At 32.9% G+C, this 18,990-nt stretch overlaps 1 protein-coding gene across 4 annotated transcripts in view; it reads right to left on the minus strand.

The window, feature by feature from the left end:
• LOC117169281 (phosphatidylinositol 4-kinase alpha) overlaps nucleotides 1-18,990 on the minus strand; it is a 215,076-nt gene that overhangs the window by 127,879 nt on the left and 68,207 nt on the right. For all 4 annotated transcript variants that reach the window (XM_033355575.1, XM_033355577.1, XM_033355578.1 and 1 more), the window contains 7 exons: nucleotides 15,642-15,994; nucleotides 15,119-15,539; nucleotides 14,928-15,035; nucleotides 14,619-14,825; nucleotides 9,540-9,813; nucleotides 8,963-9,455; nucleotides 8,739-8,874 (listed from right to left, as the gene is read on the minus strand). In XM_033355575.1, coding sequence (XP_033211466.1) covers nucleotides 8,739-8,874; nucleotides 8,963-9,455; nucleotides 9,540-9,813; nucleotides 14,619-14,825; nucleotides 14,928-15,035; nucleotides 15,119-15,539; nucleotides 15,642-15,994 — 1,992 coding nt within the window. The remainder of the gene's footprint in view (nucleotides 1-8,738; nucleotides 8,875-8,962; nucleotides 9,456-9,539; nucleotides 9,814-14,618; nucleotides 14,826-14,927; nucleotides 15,036-15,118; nucleotides 15,540-15,641; nucleotides 15,995-18,990) is intronic.

Genomic DNA, 18,990 nt, shown 5'->3' on the forward strand with positions numbered 1-18,990 from the left:
TTAGCGCAAGTCTGATGATGTTTAACAAGTATGACCTATAAGAAAAAAAAGCGTTTCTGACATTTTCTTCGGAATCGCAAATCTGAAGGTAAGCTTTTATAGATAATTTTTTGGCGCATCTATTTTGTAAATAATTAATTATTGTAGAAATTTTTCTTTTCGAGTTATTCAAAGAAATTCTTATTTTCCGCAACAAAATTTAGTTGATTTTTTAAATTTTTCTCGCCGAATGCTTGGCAGGTTTTAATATTTTTCTTTAAAATTTGTATGCAACATACTCCAATATATTCTACGACTGTGAGAATGTTTTTAATATGATCTTTTGAGAAAACTCAAACCGAGAAAGTTGTTCCTTAGAAGCAAAAGACGCTTTTTTGAAAGTTTAAAAATCCTAGCTATCAAGAATTGCTATTCATATCGTTTTTTCGTCAACGCACGTGCCCCTTCACGAGAATGGCTCCGAGCCGACTTACGCAGGAGCGCGTATGTTTGCAAAAAGACATTTAAAAATAAACGCCAACAGTAGCTAGAAATGTAAAACTTTCCAAAAAAAACTTCTTTGATTTCTAAGGAATAGACACGTAGGCGATTAAGAAACTACCCGCCTGCCAGTTCCAAGTCGGTCATAGGTATGGTAAAATTGGACTGTTATCGGCAAATTCATTCAATAATCACCTAGTGTATCTGAACGCAATGAAATCTCTTCCACATTGTGGGGGGCAATTAGTGCTTTTAGAAAATGAGTGACTGCCACCCTTCACCTGCTCAAGAACCCCCGGCAGGTAGGCCTAAAGGGCGTGATTGCAGGTAACTTTCAATGTATGCTAAGGAACGCGATAAGATAAAAACTAAATAAAAGGTGAAAGCCTTCTGTACACGAAAAACTCAGCCTGCCAAGACTCAAGGTAACATAAATATGCCGCAGACCTATTTTGTTGCCGAATTTATCTGCTTTCGCTGTAATATTGTAGACGGGAGGCTACCGTAAGAAGAAGCTTCATCTTCGTTGGGGAACAGGGCTGCTGCGTGGGTGCGGTGCATTGGAGAAAGTATCTAAGGGTTTCGGTTTACGGTGATTCTTTACGGTATTTAGTTACGCTGTTTAGTCTAGTCTTGTTTAGTTCGGTGTCCACTTGGCGTAAAAGTTAAAATGAAGTGTTATATTTGTGAGGAATGTGACGGAAAGTTAGTGCAATTCAATGATGAATCCTTTTAGAAGTGTCTTCAGATACTTGCTTTTCGGAAAAAAAGAATTCCATTTTTAATGAAAAAAGATCAATTTTCAATGAAAAATATCAAATCCTAAACAGATTATTTCAAATTTTAATTAAAAGCGATGAACTTGATACCAAATAGTATAAGTTTTAACAGAAAAGATGAGTTCAAAGATTAATTTTCTATTAACATTTTTTTTATTAAATTATATTATTTTATTATATTTATATTTATTATTATATTACATTTTTTATTATTTTATTCCTTTTTGTTATGTTTCAAATAATTTGTTTTTACGAAAATTATTATTATAAATTGTAAGAAACCTTATATAGATGTAAATTCTTTTAAACTAAATTAATTTCCAATCCAAGAACAATATTCTAACAAGTATTTAGAATAAGATAGAATTGACTTAAAATCAAGCAGGTCCTATACATTATTCAGCAGAATCTCTCAGCGATAAACTTTTTTTTATAGTAAATTATGCAAGATGTTTTTTTCCCATATAAGACAATAAAAAATCGAATTTGGACATCTATGTTAAAAATAATAAGAACCAGATTAATTAAATATAAATATAATATATAATAAATATAATAATAATATAAATTAAATAAAAACCAGCGTAATCGAAAACGATTAGTTTTCAACCAACAATGATGCAATGAAAAATTTCCTTAAAGACATTAATTTTTAATAAACTAAAAAAAAAGTTGAATCCTTAATACACAAGATAAGATTTTAACAATGAAAATTAATTTTCTACCAAAAAGACGAATTTTTAACTAAAATACTTTTTTATCCTAAAATTGTGTACTTATTAATTAAAAATATAAATATATACAACCAAAAATAGGAATATTCCTTTTTAGTCAAAAGAATTAATACTTAACAACAAACAATTTAATTTTCAACAAATTAGTTGAAATATATTAAAATAGATAAATTTAATAATACATAGCTGAAGTTTCAAACCAACAGATGAATTTTCAACCAAGAAGATTAATTTTATATTAAAAAAGATGTGTAAAACAAATAATTGAATTTTCAACAAAAAAATATCAATTTGTAATTCAAAATTTCAATGTTTCACCGAAAGTGGGATAGTTCAATTTTTAGTTAAAGAATTTAGTATTTATCACAAAAAAAAAGGAATGTGCAACTTAATAATTTTTTTCTTAATCACAAAGATAAATTTTCAACCAAGAGGACTAATTTCCTACCAAAAAAACGAATTTTCAACAATATATGTGCAGTTTTAAACAAATAGTTGAATTTTCAAATAAAAAAGACAAATATCATTTTTATATTAAAAATGGTATAATCGAATTTTTGCTTAAATAAATTAATTTTTCACAAAAAAAAGGAATTTTTAACAAAATAATAGCATCCTCGAAAAAATATGAAATTTCAATTAGGAAGTTGATTTTTGTACCAAGAATGACGAATTTTCAACAAAATTCTAAAATTTTAAAAACTGTATCAAAACAGATAAATTTGTTTCCAAATAGTTCAATCTTTAACGAAAAAAGATCGATTTTAAACCAAAAGGATTCATTTTCTACCAGAACAAAAAATTTTTTTTAATTGAATGATAGTAGTATGTATGTGTGTATGCATGTTTGTGTTGCGGATGTATTTATGTTTGTATGTATGCATACATAAATATTCAGAATTCATTTAGGGCAGCGATATTTTACTTTTATTCGCTTGTATACAAACTGTACACAAATTTTTAAAATATTTAAATTCCTTGGAATCTTTATGAAATGTTTGAAATTTTTTGGAAATTTATGCGAAATAATTTAATATTTTCTAAAATTATGTGCAACCTTTTAAAATCGTTTAAAATGTTTGTGAAATCTTCGATATATGGTGTGCGGGCATTTTTGAAATCTTCGAAATCCGTGATATCTTTGTGAAAAGTTGAAATGCCTTTAAATATTTTGTAACCTTTTAAAATCTGGTGCGAACTAAAAACCAAACAAACAATTTTGTATAAATATTCCTAATAAATTTGTCGCTATTCAAATAATTGTAGGTAATATTAACATTTTTCCGAAAATGGATTAGTGACTCATTTTCACACCACCTATAAGGTAGAGTTTGTGTAGCGTTCTTTCATTTGGTTTCCCCAGGGGGCCTAATTCACTGCAAAGTTTCAAATAATTGTTACAATGTAGTTGAGAAACTGCTATTAGTTGTTATGATCATCAACCTTGAAAATTTAGGCACGTTACGGAACATTTTAATCCAGCTTTTACCCATCCACAACTATCCTTCGACCTCCACACGGTGACAGTTGGTAAACGTTAAATACGGCGGCTGACAGAAAGGAATATTGCAACAATTGGTTAAAAAATGGTTTTAACACAATTATTTTGCGAATTTGACACCAGATTCGTACTCAGCGGACACAAAAACAAACGAAAGCATATGCATGTTGCAAAAACTTTAATATTGCAACAATTTGTTAAAAAATTGTTTAAACACATTTATTTTGCAAATTTGACGCCGGATTCGTAGCCAGATTTGTAATAAGTGACCCGAAAAACCATGACAAAAATAAATAGGTTTTTTGGGTAATAGTCAAATTCATTGCTGTCACTTGAGGGTAGAAATAACTATTTCTTTTTTTTTAATTCGCCATTTTTAGGCATCCATCTTGAATTTCAATGTTGTTGTTTTCCATTTTTTTAAAGTTCAACATGTTTGTGCACTTTTGTGGACCAATTTTGTGACATTAAAAAAAAATTTCGATACGAAAGCAGTTTATACTACTGAGGCACTAGCTCCATCGAACATAATGAATTTTATAGTTTGTTCCTGTATAATGGGAGGCGGTAAATGTCGTGGATGCGTAAAAGCTGGATTAAAATGTTCCGTAATGTGTCTAAATTTTCAAGGTACTCTCAAGGTACTTCAAGGTACTCCACCCCTTTTCGAGGTATGTGCAAATAAATACTACTATTCCTACTACCGCTACTATTACTGCTACTACTACAAACTTATGGGAAATTCGATACAATATTGGCCACCCGAATTATTTTTTACGTAAAATATTTTTTTTTTTATTTAACACTCAAAAATATTTATTACATATTTTTCGATTTCAATATGACACGCAGTTTTCTAGAAGATTAAAAAAAATTGTATGTTCATAAAAAAGTACCTTTTTCAATTGCTTATACTGTAATGTTAAACAAATATATGAAAATTCATACAGAAGATGTAATGTGGGCCTTTCCACAAATTTTGGAATAAAGTATACTAAAGTCAGCTTTAATTATTTATTTAATAATATAAATCAAATATTTATAAACAAAAGGATTTTTTCAATTTGGACCTGTTTTTTATTTTTTTTATCTGGTAAAAAATTGGGAGTAGGTAGTCAAATACTTTCGAAGCAATGAATTTTTTAATAGCAATAATTGTTGAGCAAAGAAAGACCTATAAATATTGCTAATCAATTTGTCGTTATTTAAACAATTAAAGATAATATCTACATTTTTCCGAAAATGAATCAGTGACTAATTTCACACCACTTATGAGGTAGAGTGCCTTGAAAATTTAGTCACATTACGGAACATTTTAATCCATCTTTTACGCATCCACGACTTTTACCGCATTCCATTTTACAGGACCAAACAATCAAATTTATTATGTTCGATGCAGCTGGTGTCTCAGTAGTATAAACTGGTAATAACCTATTTTTGCCTCTTTTCCAACCCCACAGTTCTGATTCTAAAAACTTACTTCGTCATGTTTGAATCTGATGATAGACTCAATAAGAGTGTTGTCGAGCAGCTGCGTAAGTTAGAGGAAGCCCAAATAAAGATACAGCATAAATGGAAGAAGCACAGATTTGTTGAAGCATACGTAACTGCATTTGTTTAAACTTGTTTCAGAAGGCTTATTTAGCCTTGTATAATACAAGAATAAATTGCTCTCCAGCAGCTGCTACTACAGAGTGAGTGGAATTGGGGTTTTTAACGTTTTTGCAATATCCTGAAAGGATTAATTTTTATTGCGCAAAGTAATTGTTTTAATTTTTCTCTACCCGAAGAAGTCAGTGGATGTATTACACCCACCAAATGCGTCAGAAATAAAATGGACTCCTTACTGTTTTTTAAGACTCAGACTTTTGCCAAAGTTTCGAACTATACACCCGGGATTTTACATTTCCTTTTCCTCATGAACACATGAACTAATTGGCACATTAGCACATACTGAACCTTTGAACAATTTAAACCTTTCGAAACTTATTGCAATTAATTCTTCCTCAAATTAATCTAGACGATTCTGAAGAAAAAATAATGTATTACCAGTGTACACTACTGAGGTACCAGCTCCATCCCGCATAATTAATTTGATCGGTTTCCCTGTAAAATGGGATGCGTTAAACGTTGTGGATGCGTAAAAGCTGAATTAAAATGTTCCGTAACGTGCCTAAATTTTCAAGGTTGATGATTATAATAACTAATAGCAGTTTATCAACTACATTGTAAGAATTATTTGAAACTTTGCAGTGAATTAGGCCTCCTGGAGAAACCAAATAAAAAAACGCTACACAAACTCTACCTTATAGGTGGTGTGAAAATGAGTCACTAATCCATTTTTGGAAAAATGTTAATATTACCTTCAATTGTTTGAATAGCGACAAATTTATTAGCAATATATATACATAATTTTCTGCTCAAAAATTTAACTCTTATATATTCTCACAGAAAAACCACCACTTTTCGAGGTATGTGCCAGAAAATACTACTACAGCTACTATAACTAATAGTACTATTTTGTTTACTAATTTTTTTTCTTAACTATTTTTGTCATTAGATGCACCTTTATCAAAATAATCCCCAAAAACCATTTTTCGGGGGTTCGTTAGATCTAAGGGTGGTTCCACCCAACGGCCAGAGGAAAATTCTTTTAAAATTTGATTTTAATGCCATACAGAATAACGTACGATAAATATCAAAACTTTCTAATTTTTTCTATAAAAAAGGTATAATATTACTGGACTAATAGCGGAATTCGTACAAAAAAGTGTTGACCGTCAGACTTTGTTCAAAACATTTCTAGAATCGGAAATCTAAAGATTGGATTTTATAGAGAATTTCATAGCGCATCTTTTTTGTGAATAAATAATTGTTGTCGGAATTTTCCTTTTCAAGTTGTTTAAAGAAAATGTCATTCTTCGCAAAAAAAAACATTCAACATATTCTCTAACTGTAAGAATATTTAGAAATTTTAAAAAATATTTCAGGGTCGCACAGTGAATTTTCAACAAAAAGTTTCCCAAAAATCTCGGATGCAAAAAGGGGTCAGTGGGGAAGCTTTTGATATTATTTTTTCAGAAAACACAACGCGCGAAAGTTATTCCTTAGAAGTCAAAGAAGTTTTTTGGAAAGTTTCACATTTCTAGCTAACGTTGGCGGTTAATTTTAAATGTCGTTTTGCACACGTATGCCCTCCTGCGTGAGTCGGCTCGGAGCCATTCTCGTGAAGGGGCACGCGCGTTCACGAAGAAACGCTATGAATAGCAATCCATGATAGCTTAAAGAAAAATATTAAAACCCGCCAAGGATGCGCCATGAAATTATCTATAAAAGTTAATGTACATATTTGCGATTCCGAAGAAAATGTCAGAAACGCCTTTTTTCTTATGGGAAATACGTGTTAAACATCATGAGACTAGGAGGGAGGCGGGTGAGTACTTGATAGGCAATACACTATTTAAAGTGTATCCTAACGCTGTTCTAAATTTTGCCAAGCATTAAAAAAGTAAGAAAAATTTGTTCCCTTGTCCATTATTTAATTCTATTACAAACAAAATATTTTTCCTATAAATGATCTAAAGTCATTTAAATATGACTCTTTGATCGCACAACTTCTTAAAATACTGAATACTTAAAAAAAAGTTTCTTTCGCGTTTCTTGGAGTCATCAAATTTAAAAGGCAAGTATTTTTTTCGGCGGGAGGCCAGTGAAGCGGTCTTATATACCTGGCCGGAAATTAAGCTGACTAAAGTGCAAAAAATTATTTTGTGAAAAATATAATTTCGAAGCCCTATAACCATACAATGTAATTTATTTCGAATAAAGCCTGTGCACTGGTGCTCGATATTTACAATTGCAGCGTACGACAAGGACAATTATTTGAAAGCTATGATACGTCGTAAATAGACGTAGAAACTTAAAATTGCATGATACTTAATTACAAAATAACATCGTATTAACATGTTTTTGTGTGATATAAATAGACGAAATGCCGAAAAAATAAACAGATTCGTGAAGTTACTTGCTGTAGTTCTTTTTACTGATGCAGACACGACGCTGAGTCGCGACAACCCTGTGGGTAACAAGGAGTTACTTAGGACGCATAGATGGCATTAAGAAAAACGGACATTTCAATACTTTTAAATACGTAACAATTGCGTTTTTTCCGAAAAATAATTAAATCGCATTAGCCAGCATTGATTTTATTCAGTATTTTGTCGACAATATTAAATAGCATTGATACAGTTCGATACTTGGTTCGTGAAAGGCATTTCATGGCGTACAATTTAGGGATTCACCGAGTAGCAATAATTGGCATTAAATGGCATAAACTTATAGGAATTTCAAACAAATCACTTTATTGCCTTGAAGTTTTCGCGCACTAAAGTCGAACAAAAATGCAATTGGCATGCATTTAAAGACATTGAAATTTCAATTTTTTTAAATTCCAGTCTATGCGTTCCGATCATCTCCACCTTACCACGCCTTAAGTCGAGAGTTTATACAATTTTTGAACATCGGTACGTGGAAGAACGAATAATGAAATTCGCAAGAACGTAACTCTTCCAGAAGCCTGAAAATAAACACGAGTGCATTCCGGTAATAAGGTAGCAGTGAAGTTTGTTACGTTCTTAAGCGATTTTTTTTCACTGACTTACTCAAACTTAAGTAGAGATTTCAACATTTTTAAAACCTGTAGTAGGGGCCTGGCTTAACTAAACGAAGATGTTTAGTGATAATGAAAAGTAATTTTTTTACATTTTTCCGGCAAGAATAATTAGAACAACGATACAAGATTTAACATTAGAATGCCGAAACTTGGATGCAATATATTGCAAGTTTACGTTGATTTCTCAACTTTTTTATTTGCATAATTGTAATCTGGAGACGACGAACTACATATAGCATCTTGTTATTCTATTGATATTAATTTTTGTAAAAAAAAAGTGAGATAGCTCACTATGGTTCTATGGTCAAGAGTCTATGGTCATAGTTATCCCTAGAATCGCTCCTTATTGTTAGGATTATAAACATTAAACAAATAAAAGAATGATAGAAATTTAAAACTGGGGGAACGCAGTAATTTTTAAGGGAAATATGTGCTTTTACTTATATCATAAAATTGTTCTAGAATTGAAAAAACAAATATTTTGGTATTTTGTAAGTATTTCTAAATTTGTATACTTCTAGCAGAAAGGAGCTCTAGGGCTAAGAAGCACCACTAAAAGAAAAATGCATTACCTGCCAAAAGCGTCTGAGTGTCAAGATATCTTCTAAAAGTTGGTCTGGTTCCTGAGTAGGACTCTGACGCTCACGGCAGAAGTAATCCAAACAATTGCAGTACACACGTTCACGTAAAACGTTTTTACTTAAAGACCTAGAAAATGAAAAAAAAATTTATTCAATCACTTATAAAACAAATTATGCCTTGCTTGAAAATGCTGTTATCCAAAAATGCGTAATACCTTGGCAGCGTGTCACCTTGAAGTAAGATCAGCCCACAGGAGAGAAGTTTAAATCGTACTCCTACAGCTGCGACGTGACGATTTAAGTGAGGTTCGTGTCTTTGGGCACCAACCGTCATCGGTAACGAACGATGCAGTAACATTGCGATCATCTCCACAGTTTCTTGGCAACAATACTTCGCAGTTTCTATGAGTTCTAGTACAAAAGTAATCCAGAGTTCGTGCGGTTTCACATCAGGTGGATTCGGCCCAAGCTTACAACCTTCGAACACTGCAAGAGGGCTTACCTCTTCCTCTTCCTGGGAAAAAAGACCCATTCTTTTATCTACAGTATACTGCCAAGCTGAAAGCATTTCCTGCAGGAAACACAGCTTCAGATCTGGACGCGTCGTAAAAATCCATTGCCAGCAATCAATTGCCGTGGACATTGCGGTATCAGTGAATAGTTCGACGTGCGACCAGGCAACTGTATGCAATAAAGGTCTATGTGTTCCTAAAATAAAGATATTAAAAAAACATGAATATTGGTATATTCCCTTTTCGATGCGAATCGTTGTGAAGGTTTTCAAATAAAGACCTGGAACAGAAATCAGAAGGGAGGTGGCTCGCCAAAGAGCACCTCGGTGCTGTTTATCATTTCGTTCGTGACAAGCCCGCGAAACTGCATCGATCAGTCGATCGGCAACTGCATTTCGACTTGCTTCATTTATGTTTTCTGAAGATGGCGATTCACTCCGAGCAAGATTAAGCATTCCTGCAACTTCGCCGGCGTACCAAGAGCGCGTCGACATCATCGAAAGAAGCCAGGAACTTGCACCCTTCGCTCGAGATCGTTTATCCATGGAATTAGTCTGTATATTAAATAAATACGTCAGAATAGGTCTACCCAGAATGGAAAAAATCTTTCCTTTTCTCAAGATGATGTTCTCTTTTACTACAGCTTATCCTAAATCATAGGGCGCTAATGAGTGTGTAACATCTTGAAAAAGTGCTGATTTTTGTCAACCTGGGTAGACCTACTTTAGAAGCACACATGCATTCATTTGATCATGATTCCATGACAGAAGCATACAATCAAAGTAGTTCTCGCATTACTTCTCAGAATGACCGTAAAACCAATATTATAATAAAATTCAAATTTATACCAGTCTTACCCAAGAGTGAGAAAGAAACGCTATTATGACTTTGAGGTCATCTGTGAATTACGCAACATTTTTTGAGTGGGGGGGGGGGGAGGCTAGTATTACACAACGGTGAAAAACTACGCGAAAAGTAGGAAAACTCGATACTTGTGGGGGGGAGGGCAAAATTGTCGGCAAATTACGTTACGTAAGTTATGAATGGCTCCTTTATGATCTAATATATTCTATTCGTAGGCAGTAGGGTCAGAATACGTCAGAGATATCAGAATCTGCAAGCGACATTTCGATTTTAACCCTCATCACTTTTACCCTCTGAAAAATTACATATTACTCACATGGGGTCAAATTGAACCCAGGTGACTTTGAAACGTTGTCATACTGGTTGTATGTATAGTTTCTACTTGAAAAATGGACAAGGCGCTATTTAATATATAGAAATTAGATTCTGATTGTTTTTCTTTTTTTTAATGCAAATTATATGAAGGCGTCTTCAAAAATTCTCAAAATTTAAAAATAATTAAAAAAAATTGTTTTCATTCAAAAATTCATAAATTCCACAATTTTTATTATTTATAGCTAAATTTTGTTTTTAATGCTCTTCTAATATTGTGTATCAATAAAAAAATTCGTATAGGTAAGTCTGATTCAAAAAGTATAATTATTTTGAAGAACATGTGCAAGGTGTACTTACAACAAAACAAAAAAATGAATCGTCCAATAACAAATTCAATATTTCGATATATTTTTATTCATATGCAAGTGTTTTTAATCAGGTTTACATTTTTATTTAAAAGAGCAGTATAATAAATTTAAAAACTAAAAAAAATTGTATTTTGACTCTTTGTCTACACATTCAAGACATAATGAATCGCGATGATTTGCACACATTGGACGCTGGCACGATAGACATGATATTGTGACTGAAAATGTTAAAAATATTAAATTGAAGGTTAGGAAACCAATTCGTACATGTATATTCGATTTAGTTACACTTGAAATGATTATTTGAGTACAGAAAAATACAAAACTAAAACCTTTGATTTTTATGAATCTCGAGCACTATACTTATATGGGGTCAGAATCACCCCAAAAAGTTATAAAGAATTTGTCTATTCAATTACAAAAGCAGCATAGGCATTTAGGCTTAACGGTATCATGTTGAGCCTTAGGCGTTAGTAGAGACCTCAAACTCTTACCAGGTAACAGCACAGGTCCTAATTTAAAAGCGCTTCTATTCAAATTGGAGTCTGAAGTTGATGTTGGGGTCATTGTGAGCGCATGCGAGTAATGAGGGTTAACGAAACTTGGTAAAATTATAGTGCTTTACAGGATGCCCCAGGCTCATGTGTCCTTACTTATATAGCTGTACGAAAATAAATAAAATAAATCGAAAATTCCATTCCAAAAATCAGTTGATTTCTTAGCTTTTGAATTATAAAATATTTGGACTGGATCAATCAGGATCGTGGCATAAACAGACATGCGCGCATTCGTGAGAATCAAACGCAGTATCATCGAAGCGAGCGCCGATGGGGGATTAGCGTTAGGGGAATAGCGGTCAATACTCTACGTTGGACTCCCGCCTACGCACATACGACTGTTTGTACGGCGCTCCTGATTAACCCAGCCTAAATATTTTATAACATAAATAATAAAACTTCAACTGATTTTTGTAAAAGGGATTTTAGATTTATTTTTTTAATTTTTATACAGTCATATAAGTCCGAACACTTGAGTCTGGAACACCCTGTATAAGAAACATTTTGGGTCTAAAAGATTTTTTTTATTTTCAAAATGTTCAATTACGCCATATCGAATTTTTGGGAGGTTTTTTTTTAAATATAAAAATTTCTGGAACTGTTCATTAAATTTGAATACAATTTAAAAGTATTAGAGATAAAATTATACATTTGTAAATTAAAAAACCTTAAATAACAAATTTTGAAATTTTGCCTGAAAAAAGTGCAAACAAATTTTTGACTCAATAAAATAAAAATTAAACCTCGGTATAATGTACTCATTAATTTTAGGGGGAGGGGGGCAATTTAATGAATACAGCAAGTATGGTCTATAGCCGTGGGCACCTTTGTGACAATAACCAGACCATGTAACTTTGGAAGGGTTTCATTCTTTTGGCACTCCTGCATCGTCAAAAAAAGATAGACACAAAAGATGCTAAATATAAAAAAAATTAAGCTTTCATTTATACACCGGTAATCGTATCCCTAAAAGTTTTGTTCATATCATATTTTATTCTTTTTGGGCTTTTACTTATATTTAGATATTGTTTTTATTTAAATTATGAATAAAATTTTATTATCTTTATGCATATTATGTTTAATAATATTGTCGTACCATGTTTCCAATGTTACGCAGGAATCTATGTTATTATAAATAGCAAAAGTCTTTATTCAATCTGTGGGCGATTTATTTTGACTATATTTATATATCCATGTTTGAATGTCTTTTTTGATTTTAATAGTTTTAAGCAGCGGGTGACTCGCCATACAAAAAAGGAAACACTGGCGCCACTGACGCGACGCCCAACATTTGAATGAAAGCTGATTGAAATCATGGGAGATTTAGTATTGTTCGAATTTTTTGTAATATTTTGGACGTAGTAGTTTAATTTAAAAACTTTAAGCTTGAACTAAGCAAGGATGGAGATATAAATTAAATATGCAGTAAAACAACCATCGATGTTTAATTCCGAACTGTCGATCAGTGTACAACTGAACCCGCTCAACGGGGTATAAAAGTGTTTGGAATCATCGCTGAGTTTCGACATTTATTTACAATTACATTAAATTATTCATTCTGACTAAAAGAAAATCATTATTTTACCTTTTTATTTTATTTCAATACTTTAATTCAATAATAAATTAATATAATTGTAAATAAATGTCGAAACTCAACGATAATTAAAAACTATCATTAATGTTTCTTTTAAATTTTTTCTAACGATAGTAAGGATTTTGCAATACTGTTTTAAATTTCAAAAACCGTTAAAACTAGAATTTTACACGCGATCACAATAATCTAAAAGTACGGAAACAAGAAGAATATATTAAAAATTAAAGAATTAATTTAGTTATGACATCGTCAGAGCCATTCGATTATTTTAGGTTGAAAGTCATCGATGTAAACAAATCTTAATACTTACCACCATAACCGTTCCATCAGGAGGAAAAATGAGTTCTTCTCCGTTCCAAAAATTAAGGTTGAACATTGGCAAAAAGGAATTAAGCGTAATTAAATGGATTTGTTTGTTAAACCTAGATAGGTTCAACAAACAAATCCATTAAAAGGAATTAAGCGTAATTAAATGGATTTTTTTGTTAAACCTAGACAGGTTTAACAAACAAATCTATTTAATTACGCTTAATTCCTTTTTGCCAATGTTCAACCTTAATTTTTGGAACGGAGAAAAACTCATTTTTCCTCCGTTGGAGCGGGTTGAGTCGTGCCCTGATCGACAGTTTTGAACTATACACGGATGCCCCCCCCCCCATTTTCATGACACATTTCTTCGTAGAAGAATAGACGATAAAGTTATGATAAGTCACGAGTTCTTATAGGCAAAACAATAACAGACAACAGGCAGACCAGGCGTCGCAGGGATGGCGGCCAATGTTTCACGACTCGCCGCTTTTCACAAAACTGACACGCGCCTCTAATGCAAAAGCAAAGATCGTGTCACCCCCCTGGTTCTAAGCAAAAGATGGGATAATTATAAACATATATGCTTTTTACTTTATTTATTCGGATATGATGCTCATCAGAGAGTATCTAAAAATGTCCAAAAACAAAATTGATAAAATTATAAATTGATAAGATACTAAATTTCTAGTTACTAATAGAAAAATTATTTAATATTTCAGATGCACAATTTGTTTTTCAACAACGTTTTCACGCCATTGCAGAAATTTTAAGAGGTTATGTGAGTATAGTGCCAAGAAGTGGTGTTGGGGGGTGCCAATAACTGGGGTTAGCAGTGCCAAGCACTAACATTTCGGGCAACATACTTATGTTTAATAATTTCCCCAGTTTTTGTCAATTTTTAATAATAATTCAAAATTCCAGTGTATTCGGCCTAAAATTTTTGGTGTTGCTATAATTATTACTATATCAGAATTCAACATTTTATGCGTTTATTCATATCCTAAAATTTAAATTTCCTCTTAAGGTGGCAATAAGTAATGGTCTTACCCTATACGTATAAATTTTAACAGAATTAAATTATGGGTTCCAGAAATGACGATAATTACAAAAAATCCAACCCAAAAATTAAATATAGCGTAACTTTCGTAATCTGGAAAAATTTTTAAAATCCTTCGAGTTTCAAATATTTCTCATGTATGAATAGTGTTTCAATAAGTTTGATCAAAATCGAACAAAAACTTGCAAATTCTGATATTTCTGACGTGTAATGGCCCAGTTAATATATTTTTTGTACTTGCACAACTTAACTAGAGCATTACATGACAAAAATTTTAAAATTCAAATCATCTTACAATTGCGGAATTTGTCGTAGGAAGTGCCAAGTCAACAAATTCAAGTATAGAATCAGCAGCTATCGCATAACCAGCATAAGGCCACGTTCCAGCGGAAGGAATACGATTGATATATTCTTGTAAATGCGAACGAGTAGCCTGAGGCGCCCATTTCATTGCTTCCTGAACAATTTCTTTACACCTTGCAGTAAAATCCTTTACAATAATCTACAAGGAATAGGAATAATTATTAAAAAAACTCACAAACATCCGTGAATAATACTAACTTCGACTCTGAGAAAAGAGATTTTAATTTTTAAAAGACCATACTTCTCTTGCGTCGACAGTTTCTATCAGTTGAATACTATAAGGTGTACCAGGTATTTGCAACTCAGGTGTTTCCTCATTAGGATCAAGGTGAAGAGAATAAGATAGGACCTATAAATAAAGTTTTTATTGAGATATAAGTATTCAAACAGTCCCAGATACTTATTTACTTTTGATTGTTGACTGATTCCTACCAGTAAAATGTCCAGCATAGTCCATAGGACCTTACAATTCCAAAGAAGATGTGGGAATGCGTCCACCAGTGCACTCAGGTATTTATCAGCGACTCGTCTAATTTGCTTATGAATATGATTAAAATAGACTAAAAGAAATTTGGCGTGATTCTCCAATTGCTGTTCGCGTTTTTCATCTTTCGGTTTTCGCTGCATGACGTCCTTAAATTTGATAAAAACAGCATCACCAACGCTGCAAATGCACTGCCACATACCACTTTTATCTTTCAATAATGCAGTATCACTGAGATACTCCATAATTGGCTGTAAACTTGGTTCATGACTATTTTCCACTCTCAGTGTTTCTAGCCAGTAAACGGATAATAAGTAGGTGCACTGAGCAAACTGTAGTTTGGCAACGTAAGGAGTAACATCGCTTGATCTATTAACAAATATTAAATCAAATTTTTCTCAAATATATATTGATTAATCTTCAACATTACATTCTTCTACATAAAAATAAATTTTAATTTAATAATATAACCTGCTGCTCATCTTGAGTATTTGGTTTCGTAATTCCTGGAGCTCGTTCTGTGAAACGCTATCATTTCTGACGACGGAAGTAAATTGAAGTTCACGCATCTCGACTCGCGAGCTGATTTGGAATACAAGATAGGGCGATTTTACAGCGATTTCCTTAATACCTTCGTACCAGTCACGAGGCCATATTCTGCTTGAGGAGTCTGATACAAATCCCATAACGACACAGTACAACCAGAAATCCTTGAAAATCTTCAACATTCTAGGACGAGGGTTTCGAATGGGAGGTAAACGACGAACTAAAATTGCTATTACTGGTATTAGAACGCCCATACCGCCAGCACTATTTGACGTTTTCTGTAAATAAATGATAAAAATTATATTTAATATTTCTATTGAAGCATAAACCTTATCGGTCCTATTGCATACACATAATTACTATACTTTTACTAATTTTTAAAATACTAGGTCAAACACTTATGTGGCAACAAAATCAGAATTCAGAAAGGTTTGATTATGGGGAGTTTAGTTTTGATTTCAAGTTAGTAGGTTTCAAAATCATAAACAGTGGCTACGCAGTTTATCGGAGTCTTTATTTTTTATTTATGTACAGACCAAATTTATTGTAAATTCTTTAAAAAACACTATTCATTATTTAATGCACTGTAATTTCTCTACCTTCACTTTACACGTTAAATTAAATTTATGCGGATTACGATATAACAAATTAGTGCCTACCGACGGTGATGCTCGCGCGAGGTGATCTCACAGGTCTAAAAGTTCGGAGAACCTTTTCAATTAAAATTTCCACTCTAATTCAGATTCATGCAGATGTCAGCACTTACTAGTCATTCAATTTCGAAGTTAAAATTTCGGGGGAACCTTTTTTATTCCTCGTTCAACAAGCTCGGTCGCAGTTTTAAGTTTTACTACTCTAACAATAGAATCTTTTTCAGGGAATACTTCCATAATTCTACCTAGAGCCTATCGTAAAGGGGCAAGTTATCATCCCTTATGGTAACTAGAGTGCCTACCTTTAACATATATGTGTCACCAGTGCACCACTTATATTTTACGTTAAGTTCGTTAAGATACTCGTTATACCAAAGCTTCCACAGGTCAAGTTTTAGTTTTTGGATTTGTTACCACGCCGATAATCGATTTGTCGAAATCTGCGAGAAATCTCTCGTTGGATCGGTTAATAATGAATTTCCTACATGGAAGTGTCCCGGAGTCCATACGAACATATCATTTGGTTCCGATGACATCGGAGTTAGCAGCCAGGAATTTAAGACAGCCTTAATTTTGCACATATAAGTCGCTAATTGTTCGTATGTGAATAGCGTTTCGCCTAATGTTCTTCGCATGTGACATTTAAGAGATTTCAGACCGGCCTCACATATTCCACCAAAATGTGGAGTTCGAAAAGGAATAAACTGCCACTCGATTTCCTGCCCTCCCAGGGCTCTTAATTTGTAAATTATGTTGTTCAGAGTTGAGTAAATCGTGAAACACCTTAAGCTCGTTTTTTGCGTCCGAAAAATTGTTTGCATTATCAGAATACAAGGCCTTTGACTTGCCCCGACTCACAAAAAATGTACGCAAACATCCTAAAAAAGATTCTGTCGTCAGATCTCCCACCAACTCAACATGTATTGCTTTAATTAAAAGACAAAAAAATGAACCTGCATAAATCTTTATCTGATTCCTATTAAGGTGACGGTTTTCATTTACATAAAAATGTCCACAGTAATCTACACCTGTATTTTCGAAGGGACGGGCCACGGTAACTCTGACCTTGGGGAGGCAGCCCATAATATACGACACTTCTTTAGACTTAGCCCGGCAAACATTTAACATATGAGTTTACGATCCTTCTGACAGTCTGTCTACCATCGACAATCTAATACTTTTGCCTAGAAGCATAAAGCATAACACTAATACCCGCGTGAAACATTTCTTGGTTCGTATTACGAACAGGGAGATCAGTAAAGCAGGGAGACCTATGAATTACAATAGAAGCTGTCAATAAGGCCGCTACGAATAAGACCGCTTCCCCTGATCCTTCCTCGAGCTCATCGGGACGCTTCCCCCACTCTCACGCTGACTTCGAAATTCTAGTCAGTCGCTACAAATAGTGCCGCCGTAGAAATGGCAATTTTTGTGGATTTTAGGAAGCTTTTTTTATATAATTTCCAAATATATCAAATATTTTGTTATATTTACGTTAAGTACTATATGTCGATGCTGTGAACTTTAAGCTAATTCATCTTCATTAATATAGTCAATAAGTCTAGACACAATTTATGAACTCAAAATCGAAAAACATTCAATACTTTAAAGATACTCCAAAATTTTAAGAGTTCCAGGTGTTCTGATCAGAGTTCTGGTGGCCTCTTGAATAGTTCTACAAAAAAATCAATTAACATTTTTTGAGAAACTTAAAATCCGAAAACATAAGAATAATTTTATTAGAATTTTTCGTACAACTATTTAAGGGACTACCAGAACTCAGATCAGAACTCCTGGAATTCTCAAAATTTTGAATTTTAACATTTCTGGGTATGTGTAAAGTGTTTGTAGGTTTTTGGAATTTGAGTTAATCGAAAAATGTTATTATACTTTTTTGTGGAGCTCTTCAAATGTCTACTAGAACTCTGATTATAACTCCAGGAACTCTTTCGAAAAATTTCTCTGAAATTCAAGGATTTTCAAAATTATGTACCTTTCGAGTTTTAAAATTGTTCGAAATTATTTGGTTGTACAACTCTAGAACCCTCTTGGAACTACAGGGATATTAAAGAAAAAGTTTATTTTCTTTTAATTTGAGGGCTGTCTCTATTTTTTGAAAACATTTTTTTGGGGCCTTATTTTTAAAAACTTTTTTAATAAGTATCGGGAACTCTAAAACTATTCAAAAGAATGTCAGAAATCATCATAGATTGATATTATTTGAGATATTATGTTATCTTGACTTTTTTTCTCTTCAAATTATGTTTTGGATGTCACGATAAGCTTAAGCGAAGTTAAAGGAAGCCATTCAAAAATTGAACCTGTATTTACGATTGATTTAGCTTGTTTTGTGTTCAAAAACTACTATGATCTATGTTTTATGTGTTTCAAAGTTTTGAATATATATTTATATGTACCAGCAGTCTTTCGGTTCGGTTTTGATTCCTCTAGAATCAAACCGAAGGGCCTATGACAAAGCCACAGAACGCGTCCTCGGGTTGTGGATAGAGGGTCCCTGAACCAAGGGTTTCTGCTGAATATGGTTATAAAAATAAATAGGCAGTCGCGGACAATTGTCCAGGGGTGGTCCCGAAGGAATTAACCCCCAAGCGGAGGTGTGA

This window comes from Belonocnema kinseyi, chromosome 3 (assembly GCF_010883055.1).
Source record: "Belonocnema kinseyi isolate 2016_QV_RU_SX_M_011 chromosome 3, B_treatae_v1, whole genome shotgun sequence".
NCBI classification, from domain to species: Eukaryota; Metazoa; Arthropoda; class Insecta; order Hymenoptera; family Cynipidae; genus Belonocnema; species Belonocnema kinseyi.